Source organism: Pimephales promelas, chromosome 6 (assembly GCF_988280905.1).
Source record: "Pimephales promelas chromosome 6, fPimPro1.hap1.1, whole genome shotgun sequence".
In the NCBI taxonomy this organism is placed as follows: domain Eukaryota; kingdom Metazoa; phylum Chordata; class Actinopteri; order Cypriniformes; family Leuciscidae; genus Pimephales; species Pimephales promelas.
This window is the reverse complement of record NC_142774.1, coordinates 15512240-15531126: the sequence shown is the minus strand read 5'-3', so window position 1 is coordinate 15531126 and position 18887 is coordinate 15512240. Positions and strand designations below refer to the sequence as shown.

At 37.3% G+C, this 18887-nt stretch overlaps 1 protein-coding gene across 1 annotated transcript in view; it reads left to right on the top strand.

The window, feature by feature from the left end:
- Positions 1 to 18887, top strand: part of hhip (hedgehog interacting protein) — a 41193-nt gene that overhangs the window by 12454 nt on the left and 9852 nt on the right. The window contains exons 4-11 of the mRNA XM_039649536.2: positions 692 to 893; positions 7761 to 7912; positions 8926 to 9099; positions 9221 to 9364; positions 9946 to 10067; positions 11288 to 11411; positions 11911 to 12041; positions 15222 to 15306. Of these exons, the coding sequence (XP_039505470.2) occupies positions 692 to 893; positions 7761 to 7912; positions 8926 to 9099; positions 9221 to 9364; positions 9946 to 10067; positions 11288 to 11411; positions 11911 to 12041; positions 15222 to 15306 (1134 nt within the window). The remainder of the gene's footprint in view (positions 1 to 691; positions 894 to 7760; positions 7913 to 8925; positions 9100 to 9220; positions 9365 to 9945; positions 10068 to 11287; positions 11412 to 11910; positions 12042 to 15221; positions 15307 to 18887) is intronic.

Below are 18887 nucleotides of genomic sequence, written 5' to 3'. Positions count from 1 at the left end.
GAGGATGCATTCTCCTGTGACTCGGCATATGGTCCGCAACAAATAATAGAGCAAAAGAGCAATCAGCAATCACAGGAGTGCAATGCAGCCGTTTAAACTTGCAGGGAATGCGCCTCTCAATGTGACGTGACGATGGCTCTGAGTCTGAACGAAAACGCGTTGTGGAAACGCGTTTGGCTGGTGGTACTTTTTGACCCTCTCTGCTATTATAGTTTTCAAGATGGCGGAACGGACATGGAAGCCTCCGTGAACCTACCCGTCCCATGTACATAAAGATAATAAATTCTTCATTTACGAGGATAAGTCAGATAATTTGCAGAGGTATTTGTACACCATTGAGGACATATTTATGAATAAAAATATTGATTTCAGATAATAAAATACCTAAAAATCTACACAGAGTCCCTTTAATGGAACACTTGTTTCACAGCTTGAGAGCCCCCAAAGTCTGACTGTGTTAAATGAACTTCCACTGCGTTTTATTCAGTCTACTCCCTAATCAGTCTGTCAAGCAGGAAAATTGTTTATAACAATTCCACTTACACAATTTTACACATACTTTTAACAACAAAAAATAGACTTTCATTGTTCTTGAATTTGGTTGGTACAGGAAAAAAATTACAACAGTTCTAAAGCCTGATGCATAAGCTAATCTAACAAAATTTCTAATCTTGCCATTCCCTTCATACAGAAAACATAAACACAACTGCTACTGCGCTCAGGAGATCCTTAGTGGTCTTCGACAGCCTGTTGGTGTGGTGCATTGTGGAGATGGATCACAGCGGCTTTTTATTTTGGAGAAGGAAGGCTTTGTACGCATCCTAACACACAACATGCAGCTCCTAAAAGAGCCTTTTCTGGACATTCATAAACTGGTTCAAAGCGGTATGAAGGTAAGTTGCACTTGGCTCTTGTTTTTTGGTATAGTGTTATCAGTTGGATGTATTGACAAAAAATATTTGATTTTTTTCTTCATTAAAATGTGTTATACATAAAGAAATAAAAAAATGAGATGCATTTTTACAGGTATGGTCACTTATGTCAGATTAAGATTCCAGTTTCGTCAGTGGCCTGAAAAACTTATTTCAGAGCTTCTAATTCGAAAGAAGTTGGAAATTATACAGCTACAATGTAATTTCATAAATCTATTCTCCCTCTCTTTTGTAAATGCATATTATAGATCATGTTGTGAACAATAATCCATGTAAGTACAATTTTTTTGGGCCTTGTAATGTTTAATCGAAATATCATAACTTGATCTTCTGGTGAAAATGAATTCTCTGCAGTGTCGCATGCCGAACGTCTCCAGTCTTAAATCCCGCCCCTTCAAAAGCGACTGCAATCTGATCAAATTTTGAGCGCAATGACTATATCTCGAAATGCAATTAACAATGGATGGATAGAAGTCCTCACCCTACATAATTTTTTTGTACAATAATCTATTCCACTCTGATTGGAACAGTATGGAAGAAAAGATGTCACTTCCGTTTGAGTGTGACTTTAATTATAAACTATTTATTTAGCATGTTGTTGCATCAGAGCCCAAGACAGATGCCATGTTGTCTAACACAACATCTACCAAAATGACAGAGTGCCCCTACAACATATTATACAATGCAAAAAAAGTATCTGGATTGTTTATTCAGAATTGTATCCTAGTTGATAAGCATTCTAATGTTTAGTAGCATGCTTAAAAATAATGTGAGTTTTAGCTAAACTTGGGTTTTCTCTCCCAAAACTACTGACATATCTGCCTCTGATGAGGAACTAGCTGCTATTTGAAATTCATGCAGCCTGACCTCCCACCATCAGAGAAGTCTGTCTTCCATAAATCAGGAAGCTTTGCTGAAACCTGAAAGATCTGTTGTTCATCATTTCGGTTTGGCACCTTTTCAGACAAAGCCGAGGTGGGAGAAATGAAGCCCCCTAACAGAATATAATCTTAAAAGAGCACAATAACAACTTCTATGGATTTATTTCCATTTTTCCTCTCCTCCCAACACAAATCAAAACCTGAATAGAGGGTGATACTGAAGCCAAAAATAGTGTTGGCACAACAATTATATTATTATACAAATGCATTCTGTATGTGGGCTTCTATGTGTGTGGTTTGCTTGCTGTCAACTTGACTGCCAGCAGAGGAAACCTTGTGTTTTGTTGTTGAGGATCAGTGAGAAAGGCTGAAATGTTGCCAGCTGTAGCATTCGCTTACATGCATGTCTGTCAGCAGTAGTTATGGCGTGTGTCACAACAGATGTTTATCTGCCCCCACAAGAACTGAGGCATTCTGTAATTCGAGAACATTTCATTTAGGAAGTGTCCAGAGATGTAGGAAGATGACTGCTTTTTGACAGGAAGTTTATGTATATTGCATACCTCCTGTTGCTTCACTTACTGTATAAAGGGAGAAGGAGAAATTATGGAGTCAACATGCAACAGCCCCACAGGAAAGACCCCAAATGTGCCTTGTCATCATTAAACATAATTGGCTGTGGATAGAGCAATCATTATGACAATTAGAGTAAGCTGAAGCCCCAGCCTTCCCCAAGAGTGCTATTCTGTCAAGTTTGTCCAAGTCATTCTGAGTAAGCCGTGTTTACTTGGAGCATCAACAGGACATGTGCCCTTTGTGCCCGTGGAAGGCCTCGAGACCCACTGGGACCTAACTTGGGCATGAAGGGGAATGATAGTGTTTTATCAGGACTTTGATTTTAATGTTCTGTATTTCCTTCAAGCCCAATCCCCTCACTGCCAATTAAGCCAAACTGCTTGAAAACAATGCTCTGTCTACTTGAGGGAGTCTTCCAGAGCACTGTGGGTGTTCTCTGATGAAACCATATCTCTTCTCACTCACTCACTCACACACACACACACAAACACTGTGTGACATTATCAAATATTCTGTGTGATTTGCGCTTTTTAACTGACTTTTTGCACATTTTAACTGACCTTTGTCCACCAAATCAAAGTAGTGGTTCAACCGAGCAGAAACATGCTGAGGAAAAGGTGTCAAGGCCTATAAATCTCCGAAAAAATTTGATAATTTGACCTTTTTATGACAAGGTAAGGTTAGGTCAGGATGTAAAATGTCATGACTCCCCAAAAACTTAAATGCCATTTATAAACTATTTAAGGATTGAGAATATGTTATGACTTTTTAGTTGACACTACATTACTTTTTTTAGAGAGTGAATTGCTGCATAAATTATACATTTTTTAAAGCCATATGAAACCATATTCTTTTATGCTACATTTTTATTTATTTATCATAGACACTCGTATCTATCACTGAAACAAATTCTGATCTTCCAATAAAAGAGTCAAAGATCAAATACCAAATGCCTTATTGGTTTTGGCCAGGTGGAGACATCTTTGCCATTTTGCTTCTGCTGCATACAGTAGATATCGCAAGTAGGGATGGGACGGTATGAAAATTTCATATCACGATTATAGTGTCCAAAATAATCGTGATTACCAATATTATCACGGTTTTTGTTAAAAATGTATGAAAGTGCTCAAAAAGAACTGATGCTCACAATGAAAACATTTCATTTCATTTTATAATTGAAAATCAACAAACAACAAATAAAACCAGTCTCTCTATGCAGTTTTTTTTTAAGCAAGATTCTATTCTATGGCATTTGCTTCTTTATAATGCCCGTCGTCAATAGCAACGCATTATTACACAGCGCACATCCATAACATTCACAACGGACGCGCGCTCTTGTTTCATTCAAATACAACTTGCCGTCTTGCGTCTCCGGTTTTTGATTGTATTGCAAAAATGAAATCAGAGTTGATTTATTTTTTACATAGTTTGATAATATTGGTGTGATATATCTGGACGATTGTTTTACAAAATGAATTCATAAACAGGTAAGATTTAAAACATTAGCTAACCTCATTATCAATATGTCCCCGTAATTATGTGGTAAAAATAAAATCGGTTTAATACGTGATGTATATATACTTTACTATCCCTTAAAATATCACTCTTAATAATAGTCTTGTTTGAAGTTGTTCGTTCATCTTTGGCTCAAATCCACTTGCTACGAACTTTTCTTCGCGGAAGCTTGACGTCTATTTCAAGTGAGTGACATAAAATGTTTCAACTCAAAACAACATTTCGTGCCCAATTGTTTCCCAGATGTAGTTTTGGTATTGAGGTCAAAGTTAACTTGCCTTGTGTTCGGGTGATGATAACACAAGACGACTCGGCAGATTTGAAGTGTTTCTATTGTAGTGACTTTTTGTTCGGCAGACAGGATGACCATCCTCGATCAAGTTTCCCTCAGGACTTTTGTAAAACCCAAAATATGACCACACCTCAGATTTGGTCCTCTTAAAAGGCTGAAAAATCTTCTGAGCACGGTCACTGCCTTCTGCCATTCCTTCTCAAATAGTAATTTAAAAAAAATATTGAGTGCTGCGCGCCTGCGTCAGACTGGCCGACAGGATTCAGTGAGTTATTAAAATCGCGATAATCAAACACGGTTTTAATGATAATTAAATTTTAAACGATAATACTAACCGTCAGTACAGTTGCTGTGGAAGTATGCCATAGGATTGTGGTCCAGTTTGATTTATTTCAAACTACTTTATTACACTCTCCCATCTGGGGCTAGCCTTTAAAGAGCAATCCCACACCAGCCTGACTACCTTGTACTAGTTTCAGTAAAGTAAGACTGCTATTATTGGATTCTTAAAAAGTTAACTACCCGTTAACTAATTTGGGATGTCTCGCACGAACACGTTACCGGGTTCCAGATGCTGAAAAATAGTCATACAGCACCAAGCAAAATCCTGAAGTGTAAGATTTCAGCGCCCTAAAGGTTTTATCTTCTTAACTATTTCCGTGAAAGAGTTCCATGTTGATGTGAAAGGTACACAAGTATGGCTTCTTTGTTGTTGTCCTTGCTAGATGTAGTGAAGAAGACATCTACATGCAATGTGAACGCAGTTCCATTGTGGTGTATCAACTAACTCAAGGGGTCCAGCTGCAAAAAAAATATTTCTTGCCGAAGCAAATAGATCACAGCATGTTGTGCACTCTGTCACTTGACACGGACAGCTGTTGAGCTTTTTCAGCTCGACAAGCAGGAGGGCTCTTGACTCTGTCAAAAAATAAGTATCCTAGCTTTGACAAATGGACCTTTTCCTCTCTCGTCCTTTGACTCCTTTAACAGTTCTCTTTGAGAAACAGCCGCTGCTTTTACTGTCATCTTGCATAGCTTCCTCTGAGTTCCTGGCCGAGGTTTAGACTTTGCGAGGACCCCCGAGACAGGATGAGCACCTGTGATAGAGCCATTCAGAAGATTTGTGGAGCTGCCTCTGCAATGAGTGAATATTATCCTACGATTCGATCTGCTCTTTTCACTGTTTGAAAATGAGCGATCTTCACCCAGAACTCCAGTGCTGCCACAGGATTAATGTGTGTTAACAGGTGGAGGAGGGGGATTTGACTTGGGTCTTGGGATTCATTGTGTTGAACTAAATGGAGCTCTGAATTAGTGTGAGCATTTCAGATTGCCTTTGAGGTAGGCACACATTGTTTTTCTCCAATCAGCTCGGGTGGAATGCCTCTTTATGTAGGATTGCCTGAGCCAATAAGGATCAAAAGGTGCTCAGAAACAATGTGCAAGCCAGGCCATGCATCAAGTCCTGAAAGGCAAGCAGCTGCCGATGGGTTGAGTGGGGGGCTTGGAGGGAGGCGATAGCGCTCTGTTCCTGTCTGCAAATTCATCTGACCCCTCACTAGCATTCTTGCTGAGAAGCTGTTACAACCTAATCTTCGGACTGTCAAAGCAACAGGCAGTGCACAGAATGCTTACAATAACATAGCATAGGACCTCTTTTGAAGCCACATTTTAGAGCTGAAGTGTGTTATCGACATCAGCATGCCGCAAGATTACCCTAATTAAGTGTCTAACAAAAGTTCTTGTGGCTGCTACAGTAGAACAATATGTACTAGCTTTGCATCTAAGCTGAGGCTTGTACTCACAGCCCTACATCAGCTATGATGGATGGAGGGAGGCTATCATGACGTTTGTCTTCTTTGAATTAAGTTTTTGGTAGCACCCAGAGGAATGGTCCTGGAAAAGTAAAGATTTTTTTTTGTGCCTACTTGTTGAAGGAACGATCATTAGCAAAAAGCTAATATTTCAGCTAATTTACAGTTGTTCTTTGGTGGTCCCTGGCCTGAGATCATACGACTCTCTGGAATTCTTAACTTGACCTGCTCCCTCTGTGTTTGTTTTGGGATTCAGGTCAGTGCATCAGGAGTCCAACATGTTGGGAGGGAGTTTCGGGGAAAGGAAGAATGTTTCATTTGAAAATGCAGAGAAAGGATAAATGATATCAACCTGCTGTTAACTCAGCCCAACCTCATTTTGTGTTTGACTAACGTAGAACAGACATTTAATGGGCACCACAAAGTTTTGCTTTGTGGTCAACTAAAGAGGCCTCCTGAGTGTTATTATTCGTGTGCCTACAGATCCAATTCGAACTCCTCTGAAGCATTCCAGAGATGAAGCGCTATAGCACTTGAAGCCTATCCGAATTGGATTACTTCAGCACAGCCCAACAGAGCTGCTCTGACCAATTTATGATCTGTATGTTTTGGCGTGTACCATGTGCTGAACCACACCGCTAACTTCAGCAATCCACAGAAGACCTCTTTTTGCTAAATTCCTGTATGAAATGAGAAAGGAATGCCGCAGAGGTGGCCCAGACAGCTAATTTCAACTAATGACAAACTCCGTTTGTTTACTTATTTGACAGCCAATGTATGTGTTGTAATTAAACTGCCGTTATGTCTTATACCAAAGCATTAAATCACAATATATTTTACAGGGATTCTCCTCAAACCCGTTGGTTCATTCATTGATTCATTCATTCATTCATGAGGCATACACTTAGCAATCCGTTCATTCATTTCATTTGTGTTACCAGAAAGAAAACAAAGTTGGGAAGATGAAAGGGAAGAAAGTCCAACATTATTACTTTCCCCTGGAACTAACTAACATAGCTGCTTATTACAACAGGCTATGATGAGTGGACCACCAGAGTAGTGACAACTCATGTAGTTGCCTGCGGGATGAGAGGTTTTACCTATTACACAAGCAAATTCAATGTTTTCCAACTTGTTGCCAAGACAGTGGGAGTTTTTTTTTTTCTCTTTTCTGTCCATTCTTTTTCTTGCCTCTCTCAAATTTTGCACGGGTTTAAAAATAAAAAAAAGAGGGGGGTGGGGGTGGGTTGGGATGCTAAAGGAATCCTGGACTTTTGTGCTCTCTATGAACTGCGAGTGAGCTAATGAATTGTTTCAGCCACTCAGCACTGCATTCACGGATATCCCCCTAAGATTACACACACAAATCACTTGCACAATGGAGGCCGCAAGGAGGTCCTGGGCATCCCAGAGGAGCCTGGCCCCAAATACAAGCGTCTATAACCAAGACAGGGTTGGTGAAAAGGTGGGGTTGGAGGGGGTTTGCGTGAAGTCAAATGTTTTATAATCATTTGTAATTCAGTAGTCAAGGAGAGGGGAGGTAAAAAAAAAAAAGCAAGAGGCCAAGAGGGCATGGGGTAACTGGCCCCCATATGGAGAAAGACTGAGATGGAGAAAGTCAGAGAAAAGAGAGAGAGAGAGAGAGAAAGAGAGAGAGGGGCACTGCTCAAGCATTTTGCAGCCCAGGCCAATCTAAAAAAAGGGACATAATTAACTTCTGGATTCTTTGTGTACCCCATCTGACTTGCAGGGAGGAGATGAAAGGGGCTTGCTAAGCCTTGCATTCCACCCCAATTATAAGAAAAATGGAAAGTTCTACGTCTCCTACACGACCAACCAGGAGCGTTGGGCTATCGGACCACACGACCACATTCTTCGTGTAGTCGAGTACACGGTATCCAGGTAATGGGAAACCAGTCACAGCTTGACCAAGCACAGGGACAACTAATCAGAGTTGTAGCCATCATAGGACTTATCTTCCTTCTTATTCATATATTGTCAAACTATCCTCTTGATTTACAAAACCAACAACAACATAGTACTATTGTCTTAAAAAAAAGGAAAAAATCCTTTGATGACAAAACCATGCTTTAACCACAAATTTGGTCCCCCAATGTCAATATGTGGTGAGGGCCTTGGATCAAACACTTTACACATGGACGTGCATGCATAGTGTTTGTTTTCCATGTGGTTTTGGATCCGTCTTGAGAAGCCAAGCTCCTCATGAAATGCTTTCACTGACAGTGATGCATGGTTTATAGAGAAATGTAATCACAACATATAATTATCATGATAGCTCACATCCATTCTGATTGTTTTTAGCTCCCCAGCTGAATTAATACAACATGCTGTATACAAGACTCAAAAGTATACATTTTGTTGTAATCACATTTTAAATTAGCCTTTTAAATGCCAAGCTTGCCAGTGTCATCTGGTTTGGAGTTATAATCGTGCTTACACAAGTTTGTTGACTTTTCTTTTTATGTGTTAATTTATTTAATTTATTTCAGTAATTCAACTTAAAAGGTGAAAGTAATATATTATAGAGAATCATTAAATATTTTAAAATATTAATATAAAATATTTTGAAAATATTATAAAAGTGAGATATTTCAAGCCTCGTGATAATTTGGAGGATTATGGCTCACAGTTTGTGAAAACCCCAAATTCAAAATTAGAATATTGTAAAAAAAAAAAAAAAAAACTTTTCATAGTTTTAAGCCATAATCAACAAAATTAACAAAAAAGCTTGAAATATCTTACTTTGCATGTAATGACATTTTAAGTTGCATTACTGAAATAAAAACTTTTGCACAATGTTTCAATTTTTTGAGTTTCACCTGTAGGGCAAGCGGTTTGGAAAATGGATGGATGTAGTTGTGTTTAAATGTATTTATTGTAATATTTGGTTTTAGGAAAAATCCAAACCAGGTGGACACGAGGACTACTCGAGTGTTAATGGAAGTAGCTGAGCTCCACCGAAAGCATCTGGGAGGTCAGCTCCTCTTTGGGCCTGATGGGCTTCTGCACATATTTTTAGGTGATGGCATGATCACTTTGGACGATATGGAGGAGATGGATGGTCTAAGGTACAGTATTGAATGCAGTAACTGTGATAAATCAGGCTCTATTAATGAGTCAAGCTATGAGGCTGAATAGTAATTTCAGGATTGTTTTAAATATGTTCAATGGTGTGTTTTTCTGCCATAGTGATTTCACAGGATCTGTCCTTCGAGTGGATGTGGACACAGATAGTTGTAGTCCGCCCTACTCTATACCCAGAAACAACCCCTATTTTAACAGCACAAATCAGCCCCCTGAAATCTTTTCCCATGGATTGCATGACCCAGGAAGGTAAGGTCAAATGCTTCACTGAATTTACTTTCTAAAAAAAAAAAACCCCAAAACAATTTATAGCCAAATGTAAGGAGACATTCAAACTTCACATTAATTGTTGGGCATTTTATTTAAAAAACACTGATAGTTTGGAAGTCTGTCCTTCTTCTTAATGGCTGCTCTATGAAGTCTTTCCATTTATATGTTGTAAAATGGATGCGAGAGTTTGCACCCATTCAGACTTGAACATCAGTGAGGTCAGAAACTGGTCTGGCTTCCAGTTCATTGGGGTTGAGATCTGGGCTTTGTGCTGGCTAGTCCTCTACTACAGACGCTGTAAATAATTTCTTTATGGACCTCGCTTTGGAAAAGGGCCCCCCCCCCAAACTGTTACCACAAAGTTGGAAGCTCACAGTTCTCTAGATTGTAATTGTGTGCCTTAAGAATTTTCTGGAATTAAAAGACCTTGCCAAAACTATGAAATAGAATTATATATTGTATAATTAAATGAATGGTAATATATATAAAAAAAATATGAGTGTTGTTTCCATTGCCGCTGTCTTGAAAGATTAATTTACAAATAACAATTTGTGTTCTAGGTGTGCAGTGGATAAGCTCCGCATGGACACCAATGGGAGTCTTCTGATTCTGTGCACAGATACTGTTGGCAAAAATACGACATCAGGCAGGATTCTACAGGTCATCAAAGGGAAAGACTATGGTATGCCTGTTAGACGTGGCTGATTTCTGAAAACATGATGAATTACTGTGATGAATTACAACAAGCAAAGTAGTTCCAACCAGACAACCACTCAAGAAGTTTCTGTATCGTGTTTCAGAATGCTAAGGAACAGAGTGTCTTCAATGGAATGAGGGAACACTCCAAAAAAAAAAAAAAAGATTTGTGACTTTTCGTAGAAACCGATCAACGCGTTATTCAAAAATACCATTGCAATACTATTGTTTATTCTTTAAATATGAAAATAATTTTCATTCCTGGGAGCATGCAAGCATATACAACAATATAATGTATTGCTGTCCAAAAAGTGTTTATATGGTCATTTAGTGTATTGTCGAAACATAGAATGACCAACATAGCAGTTCTTCACTCGTAGTCGTTTCTGACTAAGACCTTAAATCAATACCAGAAGTGAATATATATAGAAGAATTGGATTGGCTTTTTTTTTACTCCTTACACGTTGGCAGCAAACAAATATGGCTCTCTCCCAACAAATGCATTTAAACCCCAAAAATATTGTCCCACAAGTGTGCCAAATTACCCCAAAGACCAGGCTCTTTACGATGTTAAACCATTACCATGGTGAATGACTTACTTCATTAAATCACATTTTGTTGTTTTACTGGGCTCTGACTGTAATATTATAATAATCGCCATTCCCTAAGCTGCTGTAATCTTTGTAGCCATACAAACTTAAATAAATATACACAAACACTCAATAGTAATTGTTGGATTACCTCACCCATTCTCCGTTCCTCTCGCGTCCATTCCCTAATCTATTTGAGCTATAATGTGAACTTAACAGTGCTCAAACTAAATGTTAATAAGGACATTTAGTGAAATGAACACAGCCCTCCATATCAAGTTTACATAGTGTTTTTATAACCATCTGGGGAATAGCTAATTAAAACCACTCTGTGTGAAGTGCTAATGGTCTCTTGACAGATTGTGGTAAACATGGATATCCCTTACACAAACAAAGGAAACTGTTATTATGGTTATAAATCAACTTTGCAACATATGTAGGGTGGTGATTGAAGATATTTAGTTTGTTAAATGTGTAAAATTGAGTTATCTAAACAATACAGATTATTAGGGTTAATTTAATTTAACTCAAATAACCAATAAATCCCATGTCGACCTGTTGCTTGGTTTTGCTTTTTTTTCCTCAATATTGAGTTGTTGGTATGTCTGCCCACAGAAAATGAACCATCTATATATGACGTGGCGTCTAATGGAGGTGCCACCCCAGTTGGTGGATTCATTTACAGGGGATGTCAGTCAAGAAGACTTTATGGAAGTTATGTATTTGGAGACAAAAATGGGTATGTTCAATTATTATTGGATTTGATATTATTATTGTTAATTATGCTAAGCTACTTTCTATCTGTGCACTACTAGAACAACTTGGTGTGTATCTTTAATTTCTTTAAACGCAGTCAGAGACTGAAATAGTTATGTGTCTAAAAAAAGGAATAAAATATATTGAGCTCCCAATGAGGAAAAATAGTTTTTTTCAGAGTAAATTGAGAGCAGGGTTCCTGCCAGGTCAATTGGCCACCGGTATATTATTCACACATTGCTCTGATTTTCTAATTTATCCTCCTCCACTATCAGCCTGCCGTTTTTTTTGTCAACGAGTGAGAGATAAAGTGTAGAAAATAAATTGTTCCTAGAAAATCCAAAGCAGTAAATAATCCCTAATGTTTTTTTTTTTAAATGTTTTATAATAACCAAGATGTTCACTCAAGTCTAGGGCATGGTAAATGACAGCAAAGAGTATTGTATTTATGATTTAAACCCCTGACTGTATGACTGTCTCAGGAACTTCAGAATTCTCCAGAGGCTTTCGGAAGACAGATTGTGGCAAGAGAAGCCTCTTTGTCTTGGTACTAGCAGTTCCTGTGGTTCCTCGCTGGTAGGCCACATCCTGGGGTTTGGCGAAGATGAATTAGGTCAGTGAGCTCTCAATAAGTTTTATTCATTTCACCGCAAATTTTGTGTGCTTCTGTCGTAACCTTTTTTGGTGGTTTCTTTAAAAACTATTTTATAGTTTAAGTATTAAGTATTAAGTATTAGGGCAAAACCATATCATACAATATAAATCATTAAAGGGGGACGGAAATGCTTTCAACATATTTGTTGGACCTTGAGAATGAATGTTTGTTCACAATTAAACTCCACATAATACAGTAGTCAACTGGATCAAAAATGGTCATCAAAGACAAAAACGTGTATTGTTCAAAATTAATGTATAACTTTGATGAAAGTTTTTGATCTACTTAAAATGTTTACTTCTGTAATTGTTTTCCATTTTATTTTTATGGAATCTGTCCTTTATGATTTAATAGAAATTTATATAAACTTTAACAGTTTAATCAAGCTTTTACAATGTAATCAAATGAAAATATAAAAGTTAATTTACAACAAAATATTGCATTTTTATTTTTTGTCAAAAAGATGCTACGCACCAGGGGCCTCATTTATAACTGTTGCGTACTCACAAAACAGGCCCTGAAAGAGGCATGTGCCACTTCCGACGCATAAGTTGTGATTTTTAAATACAAACTTGATTGGAAAATTTATGGACCTGCACGCAAACTCTGATCCATGCGTACAAACGTTTTTGAGATGGAGCAGTTTGGCAACACCCGATGTTGAGCTGGAGTTAAATGTCTTTTTGGTCACTTTTAGACAGAAAATTATACATATACAGAAAGATAATACAAATATAATTTCACTCATCAAGCCTATCACTTTGAAGCAAATATCCATCCCTTCTTAAATATGCGTGCCAGCGAGCTTGTTGGGCCGTTTAGTGAACGGCAGATTAAGTGAAACCCTAAATCTTCATTATGAGTCCTGATCATAAATACAGTTCATGTTCACAATAAAAGTTTAAATAAATGAACACTTATCCTGTGGCATGCTGTGTTTTAATGTTTTAACTACAGAGATAATTGTTTATCACGATAATAGCAGATTGTCTGAGAAAATATTTCTGTGGAAACAATGCACAACGAAGGCCTATCTGTCTCCATTAAAAATATTAATCAATTAAAATACTGTTAATACTATTAATGTAATGTGACGGCACATTCGTATCTCATATTGTCCTAATGTCTTGTACCGTTATCACGTGGATGAATAATCATATGGAAAAAATATGCAGATGAGGATAGTAAAATTAGGCATTGTAAGCTCCATACATGATTATTTCGGGGAGGAGATATGCGCACAATCTTACGCTGAATTGGATTTTATAAAGTGAATTCTGCGCAGGTTTTATAAATCTGAATATTTTTATGCGTATGACATTTTTGGCTTTCATGCACATGTATACTTTTAGTAAGGATCTTACGCACAGTTTTATAAATGAGATCCCTGAACTATATAAAAAATGATTTCCATTACATCATTTTTATACAGCTTAATGAAAATATTTTTTTATACAGAACCATTTTTTTATACAGTAGTGATATATTTCAGTCATAATTTCAAACTTTTATTTTGACGCTTTGTCATGAAGATATTTTAGTTTTAGTGCACTTGAAGGTAGTTTTTGAACGGTGAAAAGCTTGTGAAGTGACTCTCAAAGCTGCTTATTTGTTTATGTCCTCATATATTGAGACGGCAGATGCTGAAAACACTGTGAGCGTCATGTGTGTGAGTTTGTGTTAGACAAAACCATGCCATTTATTCACACAGAGACACAAATAAATCCCTTATAAACAACTTGTACTGACTGGTTGTTGTCATATTTATTTCTACTGTGTGATTGGCTGTTAAATTAATCAATATAAAGTAAAAATGTCCCAAACTTATACAATATGTATCGCCCAGCCCTATAAAGGTTTTCAAAGTTTGGGGTTTGTAAGATTTTATTTTTTATTTTTATTTTTTTGCTTTTTCAACAAGGATACATACATTTTTTAAAGTATTTTACATAGTTAAAAAAAATATCTATTTCAGATAAATGCTCTTCTTTTAAACTTTCTATTCTTCAAAGAATCCTATAATAATAAGTATAAGTAAATAAAAAAATAAAAATAAAAAAAAATTATATATATATATTTTTTTATTTTATTTTTTTACTATAATAGTAAGACAAAATGAGTAATGACTACTAACTATGATGCTTTGCCATGACAGGAATACATTACATTTTAAAACATTAAAATAGACAGTTATTATAAATTCTACAATATCAGGGTTTTTACTGCATTTAAAAAAAAAATAAAACAGTAGTGTAAATACAGACATTTTTTTCAAAAGAACTAATGCAAAAAAAAAAAAAATGCTAACAGAGCATTTGTTTAGTTCAGACAAGGTCAAATAAAGTGATTGATTTATATTAAAATGCGTATACCGTAGTCACGGAAAGGTCATCTGAATGATACAGAACAGAAAGAAAACCAATCCCTTGTCCTACCTCCCTCTTTCAAATATCTTTCCTCCAAGGAACATTCTGGAATGACACAGTACTCCTTTAGTTTCCTGACAGATTACTTCCACTTTTTTGCTGCTGACAGACGGTATGATTGGAAATCACAGGTCAGCATAAAAGGTTTATATGCACAATCTGCTGCCTTTCCTTATGTGCACATTTAACATTGGTAACAACTGATTTTTGGCACTAGAATTGTAAAGGGGTTCATTTATGTGAACCTGACGCCAGCCCCTCTGACAGTCCATTGCGAAAGCAAAGTTATGCCCACTCGCTGCTGCTAGGCTCTACTCTCTGCCACCATGTAATATCCCCACAGCTCAGTGCATCACAGGGAACATAAACTCTCGAATCCAAACACCAGGTCAAGTGTGACAGAGAATAAATCTCATGCTTTGCCAAGAGTGGGCCTCTGTGAGGGAGAGATAGCATTTGTTGCTGATTTGTAAGAGGGATTCAGTGGAAGGACTGTACTGGAGACCCACATGGCAGTCTCCTGACACATGTTTACAATCTGTGCACAGTGCTGCAAGCTTGCTCCTCATTAAATTACTTGCATAAGGATTTAATGAGCCCCTCTTGAAACCCTCTCATACACCAGTGTCAAGTGCACCGAGTAGGAAGGAAGGAAGGTGAGAGAAGACAAATGAGTTCCCTCAAAGGCCTAAATGTTTTCTTTCCTCTGCAGGTGAGGTCTACATCCTTGCCTCCAGCAAAAGCACGGCGATACAGTCGAACAGCGGAAAACTCTACAAGTTGGTGGATCCCAAAAGGTGCGTTGAGCTTTGAATACACAAAGCAACATATTGTATACAATAGAGTTTATGCGTCAGCCTCTCTGTTTTTCCGTTTTCATCGCTCGCATGCAAAAAATGTGTGATGTTACTGCTGAGCAATGCTAATATTGAACCTCGCATAATTAATTCCATTTTCATTCCGCTTTACAAAACATCCCCTGGCATTCTTCTAACATGATATGCTTTGCACATCTGCGTGTTCATACCAAGAGAGCGAAGGTCATTTAAAGAATGTTAAAACTGGTTTTGAAAGTCATTGGGGTCCGAAACAACATTGAACTGTGTGAACATTGAACCTTTCATTGTGTGGACAAAAAGACATTTGAAAAAAATAGCTTTCTTTTGACTTCCACGGAAGAAAGAAATAGGGGTGAGTTAATAATGATAGAATGTTCATTTTTGGGTGAACTATCCCATTAAAGCATTACTTGTTTTCACTCACACGCACGCACAAGGAGTCTAGCTTCCCTTAAACAAATCATCACACAACTGCCAGTCTTGGCCAACACAAACCTCAGCCATAATTGGAGAGTAAGCACACCATTTCCAAATGTTAGTGTAACGTGTTTCTAACACCAACACAGTCAAGTTGGCTCGGACAGCGCTGGTTATCTAGTGAGCCTGTGTGGTCGGTTGGGTGTTTTCCTTGCTTTGGCAGGACTTACACACCTGTCTTTTTTTTTTCTTTGAAAACCTTGAGCATGTCCATATTTTGGTGAATCTGCAGACAAACAAAATGTACCCAATTTACGTACACATGCAGGGGTTCACGGCAAGAGATTCAACGCATGTGAATGGAGTCAGTTAAAGGATTTAATCATTTCTGTGTGCTCATGGGCTTTTTTAAGTGCCGTAATTTACCCCGTGTGTTTTACACCCCTAAAAGCCACTTTTATGATAGATCTTGAAAATATGTTCTCACCATGCCAAGTACATATGAAAGGCATATCATCTATTAGAAATGAGCGTATGAATTCCCACATAACGACTGCCAAAAGTGTTTGCATGTTTAATAGATTCGATATATCATTTCCAGAAAAAAGGGACATTACAATAGGCACAGGCAGATCAGTTGAGTCTCTAATTCAAACCAATTGTTCATGATTCTTGTTTTTGTGCTTTCTACGCCATTCAAAATCCTTTTGCTGGACCACACCATTAGAACTATATAAATTACGTACAATTATCAGGTAAAATAATTTAAAAACAGAATCTTTTTTTTAATTCTTGAATTGTTTTTTGTTGTTGTGGAAAATTAGCTTATTTAATCTGTCATTATATCAAAGCATTGAAATTGAAAACAGCTGAAAAATCTCACATTTTAATAATTTGCAGATCCACCTTGCATCTTCTGTTAATTTACACAGTTGTATGGTTATAATGAGGCCACAATTCTATCGCAGTTGGTCTAATGTAAACTCTAAAAAAAATGTATCTGAATAAAAACTCATTTATAATTGACATCCTTATTTAAGTGAGGACTGAAGGCTGTGATAAAGAAAACTGTCTTCCAGAGAAAAGTACAAAAGAGGTGGATTGTCACTTGTCAGTTCAATTATCTGGAAGTGGAAGCAACCCAGACACTGACTAGGTTGTTCCTCTAAACTCTAAACCATACAAACAAGCAGAGAGGCTATGATCACATTATGGAAAAAGCTACAAAGTTCAGTTTTTAAGAACCAGGCACAGGTGCATTAGTCAATTATATATGATAAAGAGTTCTTTGTAACACTGACGGGTATAGGGGACCATTGATACGACGCAACTGAAGTTTTGCTTAGAAGTGGCCATGTTGCAGTTTTGGTCCAGATAAGACCTAAATTCAAAGCAATGTGTGTGGCACAAATCTTACACTGGCCACATCTTGGTGTACACTACCTGCAGTGAAGTATGCTGGTGAACGCATCATGGGTGGCTATGTTTCATCAGCAGGAATGGGTATCTTGTTAAAAATAAAGAGAAATATGTATCAGTCTGGAAAAATTACAGTAACAAAAATGTCAGTGTCCAGCCCTCTCCATTCTCAAGCCAAACATGTTTCCAGTCCAAACTAAAACCTGAAGCAAATCTGCCTGGAAGAATGAGGCAATATCACATTTAAATAAATGGAAATTGCCATTTCTGCAAAAAAGTGACTTTTAAAAGATTCTGTTTATTGAATCATTATGCAAAGTATGAAATGCAGAAATTGCAGAGAACATTTGCTTGTAGGAATTGAAGGCAAGGATTGAGAGAAAATTGCTTGAAGACCTGAATATTTTTGCAAGGCACTGTATACCCAGGTGACGACAGTGCCACCCAAGTCTAATGCTATTAATTACCACAGATGTTTCCATGAATCTCCTAAACAAGGCCCCTCAAACTTACTTTATTTATGTTTTCTGGCATTGCTGCATTTTTCCGAAGAACAATTCTTTCCACCATTGATTGAAGTTGTTTAGTCTGTCAGACCTGTGGTGTTGGGTTCACTGTTTTATACATCTTGTCACTTTTTGTGATCTAATTACCAAATAAAAGAGGCGATATAACAATTCTGAGGGACTAGCACTGTCAAGTGGGGTGGTCCAGCATTTACATTTCAAGTATCTACATTTACATCTTTTCTGTACCCTTTAACCTTTGAGTTCTGGCTAGGGTTGAGAGCTTCAAAATAGCCACGTTGTTTTGATTTTGATCTGCTGCGTTGCATTTTGGGGTTGTAAAACTGTGAGGTAGAAGAGAGAGTGGTAAATATCATATCATATAAAAGTCTAGTCTTTGAGATGACTGCACGCATCTGAATTTGTTTAGCAGCCCTTTAATGTAGAATAATAAATAGTCCACCACACATTGAAATGTATGCATGTCGATGTCAAATGTGGACAAGAGAGAGACTGTAAGATTGTTTATTGGGCGGCGGCAATAACTGAGAATATGCCAGTAACTGAACTATGTATGGATTGTTTTGGTAATATTAAACATAAACTGACTCACATCCTCAGTCTTATACCATATATAAATATATATATATATTACTAGTCCAGATGTATTCAGTATTGAAATCAGTAGCGGCTCTTGGTTGTAAATTTAGTTATAGGGCAGTTTCTGGGTCTTAGAGCTAGTTTATGATAAACATTTTGTAAGCTTTATATTTTAATCAATGAACGCATGCAGAACACTTTTGGCAGATAAGGGCTATTCACATGAACACATTCTAACTAAAGCACTGATCATTAATTCATTTGATTTCATTTATTTGATTTTAATTCAATTCATTTCCTTCATTTAATTCACTACTCCAGATAGGAAAAAACAGACACGTTAGGGTGTTTTCATACATTTAGCCCTGGTCCGCTTAGTATTCACATTTGGCATTTTTAACAGCGAACCTAAAAAAACAAACTCAACGGCACAGGGATGCGTTCACAATCTGATTGGTCGGCTTTTATGCTTGTATATTTCAGGACGGAACTTACCAAAAATGCAAAACAATGCTGTGTGCTGGGCTAAATGCACTCGTTGTATGTGCGTAGCCTACATGATTGTATTTTGACCAGCTAAAAACTTGTGAAAAGCTT